The sequence below is a fragment of the Gorilla gorilla genome, chromosome 2, assembly GCF_029281585.2.
Source record: "Gorilla gorilla gorilla isolate KB3781 chromosome 2, NHGRI_mGorGor1-v2.1_pri, whole genome shotgun sequence".
Lineage (NCBI taxonomy): Eukaryota > Metazoa > Chordata > Mammalia > Primates > Hominidae > Gorilla > Gorilla gorilla.
In genome coordinates, this window is record NC_086017.1 from 91,789,726 (window position 1) to 91,812,646 (window position 22,921).

Consider the following 22,921-nt stretch of genomic DNA (forward strand, 5'->3'; position numbering starts at 1 on the left):
TAAGTGTCCTTTTACAAAGCACACAGGTAAATTAATGTCATGGTTACAAGGACATCAAAAAAAAAAATCTAACCACTACCTTTAATCACTATCTTTTGTTCTAAATTTTTTCTGACTATTTCTAAATCAAATCCAACCTTAAACCTATGACGATTATGTACTAAGTTTCTCTGAAAGCATATACTGTAAATTCTGAAAACAATTTCACAAGGCTGCTCCTCATATGGTTTATATAAGAGCATAATCATCTGATTAAGTGAGGGACAGCTCAAGGTGATTATTTTACAGAGGGCTCATTCACTACTATATACAATCTCAAGAATGAAACTTCACATCCCTTACAATCCCTAGAGCAGTGTTTTATTTATAGGAGTTCCTCAATAAACACTTGCTGATTTGAATGCATTTAATACCTGAAAATGCTAGGACACAAACAATTTGCTGGGCTTTTTTCAAACTCCAAATCAACCCATTTTCATTACTCTCAACGCTCCTTCATGCCAGTTAACTAGCTGGATGTTTTCCATCACTCGAAAAATTGGCCATGTATATTCTGTTGCCAGGATAGTTTCCATTCTGCAGTGTCTCTCCTAAAAGGGGAGAAACTATTAAATCAAAATGGGGTAACCTCACAAGTATAACTATTACAACTTGTATAATAGCTCTTTTACTTCAAACAACAACGACAACAGAAAAAGACCTGTACCTTTTTTGTGGAACTTATTAATAGAATTATTAGCCCAGTAACTAAAGTGGTATGGTACACAATGGTAGAAGACAAGCTAAAACGACATTGGCCTGTAAAAGTTTTGCTTTCCTGACCTTTCTCCCTCTTCAAGATGGCAAAGTCACACACGGACAAATGTTGATGTACATTTAACTTATCAATGTTGATCCAAGGGGAGAAAAAAATTGATCAATGTAGGTGTAATCTTTCCCTAAATGAGGAATATTAGCAAGGAAAAAACAAAAGGATATAGTGTCTGCCTGAAGGAATCCTCTTAGATATAAAATCACAAGATTTGCTATGAAATAAACTAGAAAGTTTTAAATGCGTAATTACACGTGCCAGGAGTTATGCCCACGTTACTCCACAGGCCCACGCTAGCGGGTGCCAAAGTCAGAAAACCTGCAGTGGCGGTGAGTCACTCCCCAGCAGCACTATGGGGAATAAGTGTTGGAGCCACAGCACGTACCCTATGGCGCAAGACCGCTGATTACAACAGAGGGGAAAGGGGATGAGGAAAGAAGTTTCTTCAGCGCCCACTCCGGGCACCAGCGCTGTCAAACCTGCCACTACGGAAGCCACAGAACCCGGTTACCCGAGTCACCCCGAGCCCCGCCCACTCAGGTTCCTCCCCGCCTGGGGCGGGGTTGGCGCGCGAGGGCCGAGGGGCGGCCCGTGTCCCGAGTTGGCTCCTGGGAGGCGGGTTGCCTGTCTAAGTTGGGGTGGTGGGAGTCCGGAGGTACCTGCGCTGGAAGTCCACGGCGTAGGGCTTCAAGTACGGGTCGATCTCCAGGAGTCTGGCCAATTCGGGCACGTCAGCCAGGGCGGCATTGAGCGCCGCCTCGTAGTCCTCGGGCCGAGCCGCGGGAGTCACCGGAGCCGCCATCTTCCGCCGCAGTCCAAGTAGCCGAGGCCCGAGAGGGTCGAGTAGGGCCTGAGCGGGCGCTGGAGCTCGAGCTGGGACGCGGCGGCTAGGGCGGAGCCGGAGGGCTCCTAGGCGTGTCGAGGCGAGCCGAGGCGAGCCGAGGCGAGCCGCGGCGGTCCGGGGCCCTTTATAGCCGGGACGGAAGGCCTCCTGCCCTTTCTCCCCCCGCCAGCGGGGAGGAGCGGATCCCGGGGTGATGCCGGGACGCACGTCCGGAGCGGGTAGGAGGCACCGAGGCCTCTCCGCCCACTCACGCGGCTGGCACCTGGAGGCCGCAGGGACCTGCCCTTTCCTCCCCTTAACGGTTTTTTCCTGCTAGCGGAGGTCATTCTAGGAGGTGGGTCCCAAGCTGACTTCGCTCAGCCTTGGCCTTCCTCACCCTGACATATTCTTGGCTCCGGAATGGATTCCGCTTTTCTTTACCCACTTAAGCACCCACTGACAGCGCCCCCTTCAAATTGGACATAAGGGGTTTTTTTGGAAAGGACCGTATTTCTCAAAGTTCTGAGCCTTTTGAGGGGCAGTATTTCAAACATATCATGTAAATTCACAGAGAGGGGAACAGTCAAGTGTAGCTAGAGTACTACTGCTGAAAATGTTAATACCACTTACAACCAGGACTCTCCTAAGTTTGCCAGGTCACGTGAATTTAAAATTAACCAAGACACAGAATCCTGGAATACCGTTGGAATTCTGCTGTTCTGGTACTCTTTTCTGCATTACCAACAGCTAAGAATTTTAGCCATGGAAAGAACTTTTCTCATTCTCCGTAAGGCCAAAAAGGAAAAGGCATTTGCCTGTGTTTATAATTGTTAACAAGCTTTTCAACGATTAAACTACCTTTTATAACACAAATGATATCATTGAATTGGAACTCCACTCTGCCACTTACAGTGATAAGGCAAGAAACCTCTCTTCCTCTTGGCTTGGGAAGCTCCCACTTGGAATTCCCTTCTTTTATTGCCATTAACTGACTAGCTTCTATTTCAATAATTGCTTTTTAGGAATACAGAGTTGGACTCCAAGAGAGATGGACCCACCAAACCCAGGAGGGTCCAAGCTGCTTTACACCTAGAAACTGGAGAGGGTTGAGGATATTTTTCTCATTAAAACCTAGAACTGGAGGATCCTAGGGGTTATGGAGGAGAAACAGTATTAATCAGCCTTGGGCCTTGAATTTTAAAATATTTCAAAGGAAAGTTTTTATAAGGGGTTTCATAGACTTGAAAGATAAGTGGTTATGAAGACAGACCTCAGTGTGAAAAAGTGAAGGACTTGAACGACTTTAAGACGTGCCTTCTTTTCCATAAAGATGACAAAAACTGCTGCAGACATTTGTAAAATATAAAGCACTAAAAAGGAAGAAAATTTAAAAAAAAAAACCCGAAGCAGGACAACTATTAATAACAGACCCACAGATCTACATCTCCAAGCCTAAACTTTTTTCAGAAACCCAGGCTTGTATCACTGCCTGTCTACTGAGATCTCCATTTAGCTGGCTAGGAGACCTAAACAAACTGTCTGCAAAACGTAACCTAGAATCCGTCTTCTCATCCTTCCTGCTGTCACTCTTATGCAGGCCATTGTCTTCCTTCACTTGGACCATAATGTAGCTCTCTAATTGACTTCCCCTCTTCTACTCTTTCTCACCTCTACTCCATTCTCTGTACCAGTGTTTCTCATACTTTAATGTGCATATGAATCACCTAGGGATCTTAATTCAGTTCCGGTGTGGTGCTTCAGATTGCATTTTTAGCAAGCTCAGAAGTGATTCTGATGCTGGTGGTTGGGGACACAGTTTGGTGAGACTCTACACTGAGTAAATCAGATGATGTCATTTAGCAACTTAAATAGCATAGTATTTCACTTAGGGTGAAATAGAAACAGCTTATCATTCTCTAACAAGGCTTTTATAATCTGGACCCTGACTACCTTTCCAGCCACTTTTCTCATCATTTTCCAGTTTTACTATGCTCTAGTCACACTGACTTTCCTGGAACTCAGTGAATTTGTTGTATAATAGCCTCTAAGATTATTTGCTTGCTGTTCTCTCTGTTGGAAATTCTCAGGGAGCTGAGCTCTACTTGCTTAATTTTTTCCAAGCCTTCATTCCAGCCTCAGCAAAAATGTCAGCTCATACCTGAGAAACTTCTGATTATAGACTCCTCAGTGTCTTCTGTATAACTTCAATCTCTTCTATGCAACAGTTAACAGAATCTAGGTGTTTGTTTTTCTCCTATTTATTGACCTTTCCCTTTAGAACCTAAGCTCCCCACGAGCACGATCCTAGTGTACATATCTGCCTACCTAGGTGGTTCACCATTGAGCACACATTTATTGAAGTCCCATGTGCCGGCCATTTTCCCACGTACTGTGGATAAATGATAAGACAAGTCCCAGTTGTCATACTCTATTGGGGGTAGGAGGGAGAGGAGACACAATTACCAGTGAAATACATAAAATAATACAAAACAATGTCAGATAGTGGTAAGTGCATTGTCGAGAATTAAAACTGAGCAAATATCTGTGTTAGTTCCAGTCGTCAAGAAAGGCCGTTCAGAACTGACATTTAAGCTGAAGTGTGATGACAAGAAGAAATGAGCTATGAGAGGAAGAGCATTCCAGAATGGCAGAGTTCGTGCAATGGAGAATTAAATTGGTCTTTAAAAAAAAAAAAAAAAAAAAATCTAGCATACCCGGTGTGTAATGAGGAGTAGCAGGAATTGTGGTGCAAGAGCTAGGCAGCTGTTCGTTCATGTAGGCCCTTTAATGTCCATTTAAGGGATGCTATTGGAGAGTTTTCAGCAGAACACTGATATGATATGGTTTAATTATTAAAATATTCTATGTGGCAAATGAATTATAAGGATACAAGAATGGCAATGGGGTGCCATTCTTGTGGGAGACAAGGGAGACAATTAGGAGGTGATTAACATTGCCTAGGTATGAAATGATGATGGCTTGGTCTGGGGTAGCAGAGAAAATGATGAAATAAAGATTTGGGATGCATGATATGATGAATGCCTAAACTATTATGAAGTCATTTAGTGTCTGTATTAGTTACCTAGGTCTGTAGTGATTAAGTACCACACACTAGGTAGTTTAAGCAACAAAAATTTGTCACCTTACCCTAGTTCTAGGGGCTAAAAATCAAGGTGTCCACAGGTTTGGTTCTTTCTGGGGGCTCTGAAGGAGAATTATTCCGTGCCTCTCTCCTAGCTTCTGGTGATGGCCAGCAATCTTTGGCATTTCTTGGCTTATAGTTGCATCATTTGGATCTCTGCCTCCATCGTGACATGGCATTTTCCTGTGTCTCTGTCTCTTCACATAGTGTTCTTTTTATAAGGTCACCAGCCTTATTGAATGAAGGACACACCCTATTTCAGTATGACCTCATATTAACTAATTATATCTGCAATTATTATATTTCCAAATAAGGTCATATTCTGAGGTAATGTTAGGTTAAGACTTCAGTGTATCTTTTTGTGGAGAAATACAATTCAACCCATAACATTTTTGACACACCAAAACAGAGAAAATATTTGAGAAATAGAATTTATAAGACTTGGTGACTGATTGGATATGAAAGTGAAAAGGAAATTAAAGATTGAGCTTCTGAGCCTGGAGGAATTCTGTCTAGCAAAAATAAAGAAGTCCTTGAAAGAGGGAGAATTGAGTTCAAGGTGTCAGCTCCTGGATACCCAAGTCAATATGGCAGCTGGAAATGTAATTCTGGTGCCTAATAGATCATGTAGGAATGAAGATAACAATTAGAGAATGATCCATATGCGGTTACTAGCTAACAGTGGCAAATAGGAGCTCCTCAATAAATATTTTGAAACCTTTCTTGGTATTTGAGTCTCATGTCACATGTTTGCTTTTCAATAGTTTGCATTACAAAGCCAAAGAGTTATTGATAATGTGCTACATCACAGTTGAACCTTAAAAACATAGCAAGTGAAAGAAACCACTCACAAAAGACCACATATTATATGATTCCATGTATATGGAATGTTCAGAACATGCAAATCTACAGAGAAAGAAAGCAGATTTTTAGCTTCCCAGGGCTGGAGGGCAGGGGAAACGAAGAGTGAATGCAAGTGGATATGCGATTTCTTCTTGGTACACATTTTCTAAAATTAGTTGTGGTTATGGTTTCATGGCTCTGTGGACATACTAAAAACTATTTAATTGCACACTTTAAATGGATGAATTGTATGGTATGTGAATTACGTCTCAAAGCTATTTTTAAAAAGATTCTGAAGGATAAAATAATACTAAATATGCTTTTTAAAAGGCAAATGATTTATACCAACTAAAGATAAACTAGACTATATAAATATACCTTTTAAAATTACATATCCCCCTCATTGAAAATCATTAGCAATGAAAAAGAAAATCAGAAAGCAGAAAGAAAAAAGAAGTAACTTTTTTTTTTTTTTTGAGACGGGGTCTAGCACTGTCCCCCGCGCTGGAGTGCAATGGCGTGACCTCGGCTCACTGCAACCTCTGCCTCCTGGGTTCACGTGATTCTCCTGCCTCAGCCTCCCGAGTAGCTGGGATTTTAGGTGCACACCACCACACCCTGCTAATTTTTTGTATTTTTAGTAAAGATGGGGTTTCACTATGTTGGCCAGACTAGTCTCGAATTCCTGACCTAGTGATCTGCTGGCCTTGGCCTCCCAGAGTGCTGGGATTACAGGTGTGAGCCACTGTGACCAGCCAAATAAGTAACTTTTAAGAACAAGGAGTAGTGTTAAAGGAGAATGTGGCTTCTGACAAGAAAAAGGAGAACTTTCAGAAAAAAAGAGAGTGATTGGTGTTAGCCCTACTATCTTTTAAAATGTGATGGAGGACCCAGGGTCTATGGTTGTTTCATTTTCTCATCGTATGTGCTTTTGACCTCAAGTTTGTCTCCTTATGGTCATAAAATGGCTGCCACAGCTCTACGCATCACTCTCCCATAATGTGTCCGGAACTGGTGGGTTCTTGGTCTCACTGACTTCAAGAATGAAGCCGTGGACCCTCGCAGTGAGTGTTACAGTTCTTAAAGGTGGCGTGTCCGGAGTTTGTTCCTTCTGATATTCGGATGTGTTCAGAGTTTCTTCCTTCTGGTGGGTTCGTGGTCTGGCTGGCTCAAGAGTGAAGCTGCAGACCTTCGCAGTGAGTGTTACAGCTCTTAAGGTGGCGAGTCTGGAGTTGTTCGTTCCTCCCGGTGGGTTCGTGGTCTCATTGGCTTCAGGAGTGAAGCTGCAGACCTTCGCAGTGAGTGTTACAGCTCATAAAGGCAGGGTGGACCCAAAGAGTGAGCAGCAGCAAGATTTATTGCAAAGAGCGAAAGAACAAAGCTTCCATAGTGTGGAAAGGGACCCCAATGGTTTGCCACTGCTGGCTCACAGCCTGCTTTTATTATCTCATCTGGCCCCACCCACATCCTGCTGATTGGTCCATTTTACAGAGAGCCCGGTGGTCTGTTTTGACAGGGCGCTGATTGGTGCCTTTACAATCCCTGAGCTAGACACAGAGGTTCTCCTCCTCCCCACTAGATTAGCTAGATAGGGAGTGTTGATTGGTGCATTCACAAACTGTGAGCTAGACACGGGGTGCTGATTGGTGTGTTTACAAACCTTGAGCTAGATACAGAGTGCCGATTGGTGTATTTACAATCCTCAGCTAGACATAAAGGTTCTCCAAGTCCCCACCAGAGTAGCTAGATACAGAGTGCCGATTGGTGTATTTACAATCCTCAGCTAGACATAAAGGTTCTCCAAGTCCCCACCAGAGTAGCTAGATACAGAGTGTCAATTGGTGCATTCACAAGCCCTGAGCTAGACACAGGGTGCTGATTGGTGTTTTTACAAACCTTGAGCTAGATACAGAGTGCCTATTGGTGTATTTACAATCCTTACCTAGACATAAAGGTTCTCCAAGTCCCCACCAGACTCAGGAGCCCAGCTGTCTTCACCCAGTGGATCCCGCACTGGGGCAGCAGGTGAAGCTGCCTGCCAGTCTTGCATCCTGCACCCTGCGCCTGCACTCCTCAGCCCTTGGGTGGTCGATGGGACTGGGCACGTGGAGCACGGGGCAGCGCTCCTCCGGAGGCTTGGGCGGTACAGGAGCCCACTGAGCGGGGGAGGCTCAGGCATGGCGGGCTGCAGGTCCTGAGCCCTGCCCTGCGGGAAGGCAGCTAAGGCCCCGCGAGAAATCAAGCGCAGCGCCGGTGGGCCGGCACTGCTGGGGGACCCAGTACACCCTCCGCAGCCGCTGGCCAGGGTGCTAAGCCCCACATTGCCCAGGGCCGGCGGGACAGACCGGATGCTCCGAGTGCCGGGCCGCCAAGCCCACGCCCACCCGGAACTCCAGCTGGCGTGCAAGCGCCACGCGCAGCCCCGGTTCCCGCTCGCGCCTCTCCCTCCACACCTCCCTGCAAGCTGAGGGAGCCGGCTCCGGCCTTGGCCAGCCCAGGAAGGGGCTCCCACAGTGCGGGGGCGGGCTGAAGGGCTCCTCAAGTGCCGCGCAAGTGGGAGCCCAGACAGAGGAGGCGCTGAGATCGAGCGAGGGCTATGAGGACTGCCAGCACGCTGTCACCTCTCAATAAGGCCATATAAAAGGTAAGGTAAAGAAAAATGCATTTCTCCTGTGTCTTTGCCAAGAGGAAAACTTTTCCCAGATGTCACTATCAAACTTTCTTGTATCTCTTTGGCCAGAGCTAGGTCACATGCCTACCCTGAAACAAGTGGCATAGAGTAATGTAACTTCTATGAGTAGCTTAAACTAATTGTGATTCACTGCTTGAGTTGGGACCACCTTCCATTACTGTCCAACATATGAATAAAATGGTGGTTCTGTTCCCATGGAAGAAAAGGGATCGCTAATCAATATGTGTGCCACATTTTTCTTTTCTATTCATCATAGATTCCACTACCCATGAAACTTGCCAGTGCTGTTAACTAACTTGTCGCCTTGTGATTTTGCCATACTCACATGACAAAACCCCAATCTGGGACCAATCAATTTGCCTTCTCCATTCCTGCATCCAGAGTGCTATGAATGTCACACATACACACACAGAGACGCACACAGACACACACACTATAATTGTAGGAACTAATTTCATTAAAAATTTACCTTAGCTTTAAAAATCCTCTCCTCACACAAGGCCACTACAGTTTTACAGGCCATATACTACGTGAGCTATGCCCAGCAATTGAAAGCATTCACTCTACTCTGAGAGAGGAGCCTTCCCTTGCTCCACCACAGAAGTGCATCCTGCTTCTCAAGACATGAATTCCTTAGAAGTGTATTAACCTGCCAGGCGCGGTGGCTCACGCCTGTAATCCCAGCACTTTGGGAGGCCGAGGTGGGCAGATCACGAGGTCAGGAGATCAAGACCAGCCTGGCCAACATAGTGAAGCCCCGTCTCTACTCCAAAAAAAAAAAAAATAAATACAAAAAAATACAAAAAAAAAACAGGCATGGTAGCACACGCCTGTACTCCCAGCTACTCTGGAGGCTGAGGCAGGAGAATCGCTTGAACCCAGGAGGCAGAGGTTGCAGTGAGCTAAGAACACGCCACTGCACACCAGCCTGGGCAACAGAGCAAGACTTCATCTCACAAAAGAAAAAAAAACGTGTTAACCAAGAGAAGGCACCTTTTTCTATTCCACACAATGGCACAGTGTAGGTGATAGTAGCCTTGTCCTTCTCTTCTTTTCTCTCTCTCTCTCTCTCTCTCTCCCTCTCCCTCTCCCTCCCTCCCTCCCTCTCTCTCTCTTCTTGTCTCCTCCTCTCTTGCCCCCCTCCCCTTTGCCCCTTAGTGATAACACTCTTCTTTCTTCATTGCCAGGCATTTGAGATATTATCCTATTTCAGTTTTTAGTGCACTGTGGGCTGTCTGGGCTGTGGCTATGCATGGCCACTGTGGGATAGGATAAAGAAAACAAAACAAGATTCCTGAGCAATGGGGAGAGGCCAGCTGAGACTGGACATCAAACACCTCAAATAGTGCTGTGTGACTGAACCGTTAGATTTTGTTCAGCATTGCTCAATAGACTGAGTATGTAAGCACCAAGTATAAATATTTTAATGAAGTTAGGGTTAGAAATGCACAGGATGAGTACAGCAGAAGGTCAGTAGGGCTGAGAAACTTCTGGCACTCGTGAACATGCCATACGAATGCTTAGCCATGGAATTCAGCTAGTGAGGATGGTTAAAACAATAAAGGAATTGGGGAAAATCTTTGTTAGCGCTGGAGCATTGATTTAGCAAGAATAAGAAAACTGGTTGGTAAATGAAAGTTGTTCTTAGATGTTAACAAAGACTCTGGATCCAGACTGCCTAAATTCTGATTGGCGCTTCATCATTTGTAACCTTGTCAAGTTACTTTAGCTCCCTATGGCTTTGCTTTCTTAACTGCAAAATGTGGTAAGGATTAAATAAGAATATTTAATAATTTAATAAGTTCTTAGGATAGTGCCTAGCATATTGTAGATACTATATAAGTGTCAGCTATTATTATTATTAATGGACTATGAACTTACTTTAAAAGGAAATGTGGCTTTTTCAGCAATGCATATATAACAGACACTCAGATTTTCCTATAATAGTATTTAAATTTATTCAGTGATTCTGGATATGAAATATTTAAACATGGAGGAATTATGAGGATGGATAACTTTATTTAATATTAAGTACTTAATATTAAATACTAAATGAAATATTGAAGTACCTACCGTGCGTATGGCATAATGTTAAAGCATTATGATGATATAAAGACCTGTGATATGATCCACTAAGGTCTTCACAATATGAAACATTTTGTAAATAAAATGTCAACAATGACAGCTCCAAATCCTATACAGTTGTATTAAAATTGTATTTTAAGGTTTAATTGTAATTTTTAATCCCATTATTTCTCTCTCTCTTGCTCTTTTGTTCCCCTCCCTTTCCCAAATGTATTAACTTCTTTGAAATTAAATAATTTGAGTATTTATTCCTTCACATTCCTCCACGAAAAGATCTAACACTGGATGAGGCAGTGGTTACACAATTCTATAAATTTACTAAAAATCATTCCATTAGACATGTAAAACAGGTGAATTTTATGTATGTAAATTATACCTCATAAAGCTATTTGTAAAATTTAGCCATGAAACTATCTCAGAATCTCCATTGAAAGGTAGCTTTAATGCCTAGTAAGTGTTGGTTCCCCATCTACAAACTAACAGCCACTTATTTTCTTAATTCAGCAGAGGTTGTGACCACCTAAACTTCCTCTCTAACCTTCCCCTCTTAGCACCTACCCAGCTTCTCAAGAGAACCCTGGGGAAAGAGACTGTCATTCCGTCTTGAGACCTATTCATCCTCTAACATCTCTACTTAGATGGCCAACTGACGAGTGTTCAGGGTGATGGGGATTTTTGCCACCCGAAAACCAGAGTAAAGCAAACGGCCTTTTCCTGAGATGGTACTGAATAGTTTTTAAATGATAATGATTTTCAATTACTTTTGTCCTACATTGAATGAGAACCAGTAACCTCAAGGTGAAAGCCTCTAACTGTTAGGACAAATCCTCTGAGCATCTGGTCCTCTCCATTAGAATAGAAACAACTTCCCTGAATCTCAAACCTACCTGAAAAAACTGGCAATTTTTATTTCACTCAAAGTAACAGGCTTCCTTTATGCCTCTATGTTATCTCTAGTAATCATTTTATATCTGAAATTTTAAGTACTCCTTGGTTGTTCCTTATCTGAAATATTTGCAAACATTTTAGGCATAAAATTATGTAAGAATGGATTTGATAACTGAGCTTATCAAGAAGAAGTTATTTTGAAAGAAGACTAGAGTGACTCTTTAGAATAAAAGCTAATAATACACAGTGTCTTCTACAGTCTGTGCACTGTTCAAATGTGTGTGTGTGTGTTTTAATATAAAGTTATGTATGTGTTTGTGTATTTTAATATAAAGTTGTATTTGTGTGTGTATTTTAACATAAAAAGGTGTGTGTGTGTATGTGCATGCGTGTATGTATGTGTAAAATCCTATGAGAAAGGTACAGAGCTAAAGAAAATTGCACAAAGTGGTGCACCTAGCAGGAGTCAGGATTTGAACCCAGGTAGATCTTTTGCACAGTGCATGCTCTTAAGAACTGTTTTATACTGCCTCTCAGAAAGATGAATATGAAAGATAATAGCATGTTTGCTAAGTATTTAAGACAAAAGTCAGACAAGCAAAATTTAAAAGACTATGAATCTATTAACTTTACCTGAGTGAAACCCAGGTCCCTGACAAACTCGACCAATCCAGAATAAAGCAAAGATCCAAGAAATGTGGTGGTGACGGTGTGTGTGTGTGTGTGTTGGGTGGGGGGGGGGGGGGGGCGGTGAATTATCACATAAAATTTAAGTCATGAAGCCCATGGATTAAATCTTCATTCAATGTACTAATCAGAAGACACTTCCAACTATTGTCACTTATTGTGTAGCTGGAATGATGATCCCCTCAAAATATATCCAAGTTCTAATTTCTAGAACCTATGAATGTTACCTTGTTTGTTTAAGCCTCCATGGAGTCAAATTCTTACCTTATTTGGTATAAAGATGTAATTAAGTTAAAGATCTGGAGATGAGATTATTTTGGATTATCTGGGGTGGTCTAAATCCAATGACAACAGAAGAGACATGCAGAGGAGACAGTTACAGAGAAGACTAGGAGACAATCAAAGATTGAAGGGATGCAGATACAAGTCAAGAAATGCCAACAGGCACCTGAAGCAAGAAGAGGTAAACAACAGATTCTCCACTAGAGTTTCCAGAGGAAATGTGGCACTGGTAGCACTTTGGTCTCTGACTTTTGGCCTCCAGAAGTATGAAAGAATATGTTTCTGTAGTTTGGCAGCCTCAGCAAACTTAACACATGTGTTTAGTCTTTTTGAAATGAGTTCTTAGTGATTGTAAGACAATCAGTAGAAGTGTACCAGCTCAAAGCAACTCAGTGAATTTAGGAGGGAAAAGCAGAGTTGCCCTATTATAGCTATTAATATATCTAATACAAGTCACAGCAAGTAATCTTCCTCATCTCTTGCTTCACCCCAATAGGAGGATTCGATGTAGTGCTCTAATTGGCCTGCTAAAAGGACAAGCAGCTCTGATAATATTGAGATGAATTATAATTATGATAGATCAAAATGTGTTAGAATACTGCTTCTGTGAAAAATGAATCATAATCATCTCCAGAATCAACTTTCGAACATTACATTTCTAAATTCCACATAGCTTATAGTAGTGTTTTGCTCAAGAGAATTCTCTTTAAAACTATATTATCACTGGAGTGGAGAAAAAAAAAGCTGACCAAAGTAAACTGGAAAACAGTGTTTTGACTGGATACTAGAAGGCTAAAAGCAAGAAGAAATGTACATAAACACTGTATTCTAATTGGCAAATTTAGTTTTCACAGGGGTATGGGCTAGGAATTCAGAAGCTACTCTTCAAGTATACTACAGTTGAACAAATAAGATGGACATGACAAATGAGCAATAGGAGAAAAATATTATAAACCCTGTGGTGCTAAATTAGAATCAGATAGCTGTATTAACTCACATACACACAAATAGGTAAATACAGAAATATGTGTGTGCATGTAGGTGGATGGGTGGGTAGGTGTGGCTGTGTGTACATGGGTTTGTATAGTACGAATATTTCTTAGCTCTGTCTGCTGAGACAGTATAGAAGCAGTGACAAAACAGTGAAAAGAAGCATACCCAGCGCCCAGCCCTTTACACCATACTCCATTAAAGGAAATGCCTAACTCTAGGGTGAGGTAAGGAAAGTGAGAGATGACTTTGGATTTTATAGTGACAGAAAGTAAAACTAAAAAGTGTTTATATATATTTATGTATATATTCCACTTGCACACATGGGGCATGAACACAAGAGTCAACCCAAAAAAGTCCCCGTGGTCCAAGCAGAAATCATTTGAACAACAAAATAAATAAGAGTAGTATTAGATTATAGCCTAAAGAGTAAAGTAAATATCTATGAGTATACCCTAATATAAACAATAGATTAAGCACATCAGTAAATTGGGGAGAAAGAAAAAAAAATTACAGAAAAATTCCAAATTTATATAGAGCCTCCCCACTCAGGAGATGGAGCTTAATTCTCCTCCACTTGACTGTGGGCTGGACTTAGTTATATGCTTTCAAATAATAGAATATGGAAATAGGAAAACAGTAAATTTATAGGGGAGAAACCTGTCAGACTCCCCTTAACCAAATGTCAATATTAATAGCACCAGTGATAAGACATGATATGACATAACCTTTGATGTGAAGAGAAAAACATTTCGCCTCTGAGATATTCTCCCTTGAAGTTCATTGATACTTTTTTTTTTTTTTTGAGACGGAGTCTCCCTCTGTTGCCCAGGCTGGAGTGCAATGGCATGATCTCGGCTCACTGCAACTTCCACCTCCCAGATTCAAGCGATTCTCCTGCCTCAGCCACCAGAGTAGCTGGGACTACAGGCGCGTGCCACCACTCCCGGCTAATTTTTTATATTTTTTAGTAGAGACGGGGTTTCACCATGTTAGCCAGGCTGGTCTCGATCACCTGACCTCATGATCCGCGTGAGACAATATCAGACAAAACCAGACTGAGGGAGATTATGCAAAACACATAACTAATACTCTTAAAAATAGTCAAGTTCGGCCAGGCACAGTTGCTCACACCTATAATCCCAGCACTTTGGGAAGCCGAGGTGGGTGGATCACGAGGTCAAGAGATCAAGACCATCCTGGCCAACATGGTGAAACCCCATCTCTACTGAAGATACAAAAATTAGCTCAGCGTTGTGGCGTGCACCTGTAGTCCCAGCTACTTGGGAGGCTGACATAGGAGAATTGCTTGAACCTGAGAGGCAGAGGTTGCAGTGAGCCGAGATCGTGCTACTGCACTCCAGCCTGGCAACAGAGCGGGATCCCATCTCAAAAAAAAAAAGTCAAGTTCGTGTATGAAGAACACAAAAGACAGAAAATGTCACTGATTGAAGGAGACTAAGGATGCATGATGAGTAAATGTGAAGCACTGTCCTGAAATGGATCCTGAAAGAGAAGAATGTTAGTGGTGAAATATAAATAAAGTCCATAGTTTACTTGATAGTATTGTTCCAATGTCAGTTTCTTCATTTTGGCAAATGATTAAGGTGCTAGCAGAAAAAAAGTTGTATGAAGGGCATATGGGAACTCTGTGCTATCTTGCCAACTTTTCTGTAAATAGAAAATTATTCCAAAATATATTTTAACCTATAATATTAACTATGACAAAATCTTAATATTTATCGATTTTGGAGAAAATACATGCAGGTTTAGAAAAATATTATTTCATATATTTTTCTATAATTTTTTCTTAAAAGATATTATAATACTAAGTTCCCCCCTTTTTCCAATGATAGTTTGTCCTTACATAAACCTTAGTTAATATTTAAATGAAAAATATACAATAATATTTTAATAATGTCATAGTTAATCAAAAATTTCTCTCTTCTTGTGGAATTAAGTGTAATGGATTTTCTGAGTTTCTATTAACTCTTTGAGTTTACAAGGCTGCCACTTAGTTATCCGGTGGCATAGTGTTCTGAGAAATTTAAAGGAACTGCTACAAGTACCTAATTAATCCTTACAAAGTTGAGATAATCTGATTCATTAAAAGAACAATGTGTGCCTGGCACTGAACTAGAAATTTTTAATTACCATTTTGTACTTTGCCGATAACTTGATCTTCAGTGAAAGAAAGTGACTGTCTCTAGGTGATATACCAAAATGTTTAAGGCCCTGAGCTGCAGGAAATATAGCAAATCACAGGTAAATGACCTAAATTTTAAGAATTTATTTTTCACATGTTGAAATTGTATTCCTAGGCTATTTGATTCTTAAGACACTTTGAATAAGAACTCATTCTACCTATCTTTTTAAACAGTTATTTCATTTTAATAGTTGATACAAAATTTTCATAACATTGAATCACTTAAGTCATTGAACAATCTGACGTTACTTTCCAGTCTGAATTAATTCTTCCACTGTTTGCTTCCACCTATTTTTATTAAAATGTTTTCTTCTTTTCTGGAAACATTTCCCACTTTTTTAAGATTTTTTTTATTATTAGCAGTTGTAATAATGCCGTTTAAACTTGAAAATATTTAGTGTGCTCAAAGAGAATGCAGTGAAAACTAGGATATTGGTCTTGGTATTGAATATTAAAGGTTTTTGTTTCCCCAAAGATTCTGTTCTTACGTAAAACTAACAATCTAGGTATAAATTTACCTATATCAAAACTTCTTTCAAGAAATTTTTTAGAGATAACTAATTTTGCAGATATTCCTGCATAACCTACATTTAAAAACACCTACCAAATTAACTCTCATTGGTAAGATAATATTTCAGGAGACGGCTTATCATTTTACCTGAAAGAGTACCTGAAAGTATTACACTGTACTTTTGAGAGAAAAAAATGTTTGACAGAGGAAGGTTGAAACTTTTCTTCAGTAGGATGAAGTCAGAAAATTCAGTAAGATCTAAGAATAGCTCTCATATAAAAGGATCACAGAGGCTGGATTTGAGGTACACATTTCTGTGAAGTTCTCACTACTTACTAAATGGCAGATACTCTTACAGTATCTGTTTGTTTGTTCTTTCTTTAGTGAACAGTTAGGATTAAATTTCTTGCTTATTAAAATTGATACTTCACCAGAGTATGGGATTGTAATTAAATTAAAATATATATTTTATTTATATATATATATATATATGCATGTGTATGTAGAAGAAACTTTGATTCAATATTTTACCATAAGCTGGATTTTCTACCCAAGACCTATATATAGAGTGTCTTGACCTGCCTATAGCTCATTTCCATTGTTAAGATCAGCTGAGACTTCAGCTTTCAGCCAAGATGGAGTAATAAGGACAGGATTTATCCTACTGCGTAAAAAACAACAACAAAAATATCAAATCAAGGTATCAGACAACCAAAGACTGTGATTTCCGAGGGTGGAAAACAAATGAGGTGAGTTGTGTAAATGTCTTAGCTTACTACAGTATGAGAATTTCAAGCCACCGTTCAGGGAAGAGGAACATAGGGAGAGCCTGGCCTAAGGAGATGGAAGCTAAGAGTTCAGAGAGAACAAGCTGACTAGAGTTCATAGGACAGACTACCAGAAACGAGAAAACTTCACAGAGAAATAACCTTAGAGTCATGCAGAAAGTACCCACTAAGTATTCAACATAGTACTGATCACTGTATTCATTTGAGGAAACTGCCAGAAGCTGTGAAAGAACCATCCAAAAGAATTAAAGAGAACAGTGCTTAACATTCACACAAGGCCAGACAAAGTACCTCTTCCCTACAGCCAGACTGGAGGATTGGATAGAGTACTCAAAAAGGTCTTGTCTCAGTAGTTGAAAGTAATTTGCTCCAGACTGGGTAATATTCTGAACCCACCAAACAAATCTTAAAGAAAGTCCCTGAAGGACCTGCTTCCATGTAACTTAACTGCATATAAGTTACAAAGTTTAAGAATATTTGTTGAAATATAAAATATCTACTCAACAAATAAAAGCCACAAGGCATGGCATTTAATCAAAGATTTACAGACCTACAATTAAACGGGAAGATATAACTCACATTGAGGAGAGTCAATTAAAAATGACAGAGGTGTAAGAATTAGCAGATCCAAAGACGTAATTATTATACCTGGTTTCCGTATGTTTAAAAAGTTAGGTAGAAATATTGAAGACAGGAAAAAAATCAAACTTTTAGAGATGAATGCTATAATATCTGAAATGAAAATTCAGGGTAGTGAAGAAATAGCAGTAGATAATTATGAGATATTATCAATATCTCATAAGTTTTATTGATGATGTTTGTCAGATTGGATGAAACAGGAAGACCCAGCTCAATGCTACTTAAAATGAATTGATTTTAAATATAAAGATACAAAAATGATGCTATACTAACACTATTCAAAAGGAAGATAGTTTTTAAGAGCATGGGTTCTGGCCAGGGGCAGTGGCTCACGCCTGTTATCCCAGCACTTTGGGAGGCCGAGGCAGGTCGATCATGAGATCAGGAGTTTGAGACCAGCCTGGCCAACATAGTGAAACCCAGTCTCTACTAAAAATACAAAAATTAGCTGGGTGCGGTAGCACATGCCTGTAGTCCCTGCTACTCAAGAGGCTGAAGCAGGAGAATTGCTTGAACCCGGGAGGCAAAGTTTGCAGAAAACTGAGATAGCGCCACTGCACTCCAGCCTGGGTGACAGAGCAAGACTCCATCTCAAAAAAAAAAAAAAAAAAAAAAAAGAAAAGAATGGGTTCTGAAATCAGATTGTCCCAGTTTGAATACTGGTTTCATCTTTTAAAACCCTGGCAACTGTGGGCAAATTTTTAAATCTTTCTGTCCTAATCAAATGGGGATGGTATAATAACAACTGCATCATGAGTTCTTGTAAAGACAAATTAAAAGGTTATCATGTTGTAAGAGTTGAATAAATATTAGCTATTATTAAAATCCATACATCTACTTGAGAAATTTGGCCCTGAAAGGCAGGAGAAAAATAGATACATTTCTCCTTTTTTCTGGGTCACACGGTTACGGAGAAATTAAAGGACTTATGATGTTATAGTAACAGATATCACACCCTAATTAGACTTTTTTAAAATTGAGATTAGTACTTCACCAGACTCCTTCCTTTCTGTCCCTGACTTCTGAATCAGGAGGAGAAATTTGTCTGTAGCCCAGGTGCCTCACCAAGTTGCTATCCCTGCTGTTCCCAACACTACACATGGGTGCCCATGATTCTCATAATTGCTGACCACCAAGATAAGGGCATGCAGAATGAAAGGTATGAGAAGGCTGTACTAGTAAGAGCTTAATTTTGAATATAAATATTCCTATTTATATATCATTTTCAATAAGAATCATAGAATGGAATATATTCTTTGTTACTATATGTATTAAAATATATTCATAAGAGAAATATATTTACAATAGAATACATTTATTCTTTTGATTATACCATTTTTTGCCCCTCAATCTTTCTTTGTACTTCAGTCTCCCACTGCAGCAATAGAGATAAGAACAGAGATAAAAAATAAACATCCTTGAAAATACTTTGTGTAATTAAAGTAACATCTGGCGAACTAAAACGAGAGTTAAACAAGCACATTTGGTAAGTTAATCAGTGAATTGGATTCTGGCCAATTGTGACCTCTGACCTTGGGTTTGTTGAGATTCCTTTGCATACTGTTGAGAAATTTCTTCTTTTTACCTAGACTAGTTTGAAGTGATCCTTTACTACTTGCTTTCAAAAAAAGCTAGACTGACACACACTCTCCGCCACCTGGCTCCTTTCCATATGCGTGTAAACATGTTTCACATCTTCCCTTTCACTGTAAAGTTTCTTAAATGAATTTATAGTCTATAGTTTCATTCCAACTCATTCTCAGTGGTTTTTGCCTAAACTCACTGCCAAAACTGGCAAGTGAGTTCCCCATGAAACCCCCATGAGGTCCACGACAATAGCTGTAGTAATACAATCCCAGTTTTCATCTAGTTTAAATTTTTTTTCAGCAGTATATGACAACATTGACCCTCACCCCAAAAACTCTGCCCTTAGTTTCTTTAATAAAAAGTTTTCTGGATTTTCCTTTTCCTAATTTGACTGTACCTTCTTGTTCATCTCTTCTGTCACCTCTTTCTTTCCTAACTGATCCTTAAATGTCAGAGATCTGGAATTTCTTCCCCTTTTTTCTTTGTTTTTCCTGCTTTTAATTTTTTTTCAGATAGTATACCACTGTATTAGTCTGTTCTCACACTGCTACAAAGAACTGCCTGAAACTGGGTAATTTGTAAAGGAAAGAGGTTTAATTGACTTACAGTTCAGCATGGCTGGAGAGGCCTTAGGAAAGTTACAATCATGGCAGAAGGGGAAGCAAACACATCCTTCTTCACATGGTGGCAAGAAGGAGAAGGGCCAAGCAAAGAGGGAAATGCCCCTCATAAAGCCATCAGATCTCGTGAGAACTCACTATCATGAAATCAGCATGAGGTAACTGCACCCATTATTAAATTACCTCCCACTGAGTCCCTCCCACAACACATGGGGATTATGGGAACTATAATTCAATATGAGATTTGGGTGGGGACACAGCCAAATCATATCATGCCATCCTTGGCCCCTCCCAAATATCAAGTCCTCACATTTTTTTTTTCTTTTTTTCTTTTTTTTTTTGAGATGGAGTCTCACTCTGTTGCCCAGGATGGAGTGCAATGGCGTGATCTCTGCTCACCGCAACCACTGCCTCCTGGGTTCAAGCAATTCTCCTGCCTCAGCCTCCTGAGTAGCAGAGATTACAGGCACCTGCTACCACATCCAGCTAATTTTTGTATTTTTAGTAGAGACAAGGTTTCACCATGTTGGCCAGGCTGGTCTCGAACTCCTGACCTCTGGTGATCCACCCACCTCGGCCTCCCAAAATGCTGGAATCACAGGCATGAGCCACCACACCCAGCCATGTCCTCACATTTCAAAACATAATCATGCCTTTCCAACAGTCCCCCAGATTCTTAGCTCATTCCAGCGTTAACCAAAAAGTCCAAGTCCAAAGTCTCATCTAAGAGAAAGCAAGTCCCTTCCACTTATGAGTCTGTAAAATCAAAAGCAAGTTAGTTACTTCCTAGATACAATGGGGGCACAGGCATTGGGTAAATACACCCATTCCAAATGGGAGAAATTGGCCAAAGCAAAGGGGCTACAGACCCCATGAAAGTCCAAAATCCAATAGGGCAGTCATTAAACTTTAAAGTACCAAAATGATCTCCTTTGACTCCATGTCTCACAGCCAGGTCATGGTGATGCAAGAGGTGGGCTTTCATGGCTTCAGGAAGCTCTACCACTGTGGCTTTGTGGGGTAAAGCCTCTCTCCTGGGCTGCTTTCATGGGCTGGCATTGAGTGTCTGTGGCTTTTCCAGGCACACAGTGCAAGCTGTCATTGTATCTACCATTCTGGGGTCTGGAGGACGGTGCCCTCTTCTCACAGCTCCACTAGACAGTGCCCCAATGGGGACTCTGTGTGGGGACTCCAACTCCACATTTCCCTTCTGCACTGCCCTAGCAAAGGTTCTCCATGAGGGCTCTGCCCCTGCAGCACACCTCTGCCTGGACATCCAGGCATTTCCATACATCCTCTGAAATGTAGAAGGAGGTTCCCAAACCTTAATTCTTGTCTTCTGCATAGCTGTAGGACACATGTAGTCATGTGGAAGCTGCCAAGGCTGGGGGCTTATATCCTCTGAAGCAATGGCCTGAGCTGTACTTTGGCCCCTTTTAGCCATTGCTAGAGTGGCTGGGATGCAGAGCATCAAATCCAAGGCTGCACACAGCATGGGGGTCCTGGACACACCCTGTGGAAACAGTTTTTCCTCCTAGATGTCTGGGCCTGTGGTAGGAGGGGTTGCCTGGAAGGCTGAAGACATTTTTCCCATTGTCTTGGCAATTAACATTTGGTTCCTCATTACTTATGCAAATTTCTGCAGCCAGCTTGAATTTCTCCTCAGAAAACAGGTTTTTCCTTTCCATTGCATCTTCAGGCTGCAAATTTTTCAAACTTTTATGCTCTGCTTCCTCTTGAATACTTTGCTACTTAGAAATTTCTTCCTCTAGATATCCTAAATCATCTCTCTCAAGTTCAAAGCTCCACAGATCTCTGGGGCAGGGGCAATATACTGTCAGTCTTTTGTTAAAGCAGAGTAAGAGTGACCTTTACTCCAGTTCCCAACAAGTTCCTCGTCTCCCTCTGAGACCACCTCCACCTGGTCTTCATTGTCCATATCACTATCAGCATTTTGCTCAAAGCCATTCAGCAAGTCTTTAGGAAGTTCCAAACTTTCTCACATCTTCCTGTCTTCTGAGCCCTTCAAACCTCTAGGAAGTTCCAAACTTTCCCACATTTTTCTGTCTTCTTCTGAGCCCTCCAAACTGTTTCAGCCTCTTCCTGTTACCCAGTTCTAAAGTTGCTTTCACATTTTTGGCTATCCTTACAGTAGCATCCCACTCCCAGTACCAATTTACTGTATTAGTCCGTTCTCATGCTGTTATAAACAACTGCCCCAAACTGGGTAATTTATAAAGGAAAGAGGTTTAATTGACTCACAGTTCAGCATGGCTGGAGAGGCCTCAGGAAACTGAGAGAAAGGACTAGCTGGATTTCCTAGGCTGACTAAGAATTCCTAAGCCTAGCTGGGAAGATGACTGCACCCACCTTTAAACGTGGGACTTGTAACTCAGCTCACACCCGACCAATCAGGCAGTAAAGAGGGCTCACTAAAATACAAATTCGGCTAAAAGCAGGAGGTAAAGAAATAGTCAAATCATCTATCGTCTGAGAGCACAGGGCAAGGGACAATGATTGGGATATAAACCCCAGGCATTTGAGCCGGGAGTGGGCAACCCCCTTTGGGTCCCCTCCCATTGTATGGGAGCTCTGTTTTCACTCTATTAAATCTTGCAACTACACACTCTTCTGGTCTGTGTCTGTTCCAGCTCAAGCTGAGCTTTTGCTCACCATCCACCATTGTTGTTTGCTGCCGTGGCAGACCCACTGCTGACTTCCACCCCTCTGGATCAGGCAGAGGATCATAGGCGCTCCTGATCCAGTGAGGTGCCCATTGCCGCTCCCGATTGGGCTAAAGGCTTGCCATTGTTCCTGCATGGCTAAGTGCCTGGGTTCATCCTAAGCAAGCTGAATACTATTCGCTGGATTCCACGATTCTCCTTCATGACCCACAGCTTCTAATAGAGCTAGAACACTGACCGTATGGCCCAAGGTTCCATTCCTTGGAATCTGTGAGGCCAAGAACCCCAGGTCAGAGAACAAAAGGCTTGCTGCCATCTTGGAAGCAGCCGCCACCATCTTGGGAGCAGCCCACCACCATCTTGGGAGTTCTAAGGACAAAGACCCACCCTTAACACTACAATCATGGCCGAAGGGGAAGCCAACACATCCTTTTTCACATGGTGGCAAGAAGGAGAAGTGACAAGCAAAGAGAGAAATCCCCTTGTAAAACCATCAGATCTCATGAGAACTCATGCACTATCATAGAACAGCATGGAGATAACTGCCCCCAAGATTAAATTACCTCCCACTGGGTTCTTCCCACGACATGTGGGGATTACAGAAATTGCAATTCAAGGTAAGATTTGGGGGGGACACACCAAA

General features: G+C 41.4%; 1 protein-coding gene and 1 long non-coding RNA gene across 2 annotated transcripts in view; one reads left to right on the forward strand and one right to left on the reverse strand.

Moving 5' to 3' along the window:
- The window catches only part of GBE1 (1,4-alpha-glucan branching enzyme 1), a 274,004-nt gene extending 271,004 nt beyond the window's left edge, over window positions 1-3,000 (reverse strand). Inside the window, exon 1 of the mRNA XM_055383606.2 lies at window positions 1,471-3,000. Within this exon, the coding sequence (XP_055239581.1) occupies window positions 1,471-1,613 (143 nt within the window). The 5' untranslated portion in view covers window positions 1,614-3,000. The remainder of the gene's footprint in view (window positions 1-1,470) is intronic.
- The window catches only part of LOC134758071 (uncharacterized), a 117,056-nt gene that overhangs the window by 886 nt on the left and 93,249 nt on the right, over window positions 1-22,921 (forward strand). The gene's annotated exons all lie outside the window — the stretch shown is intronic.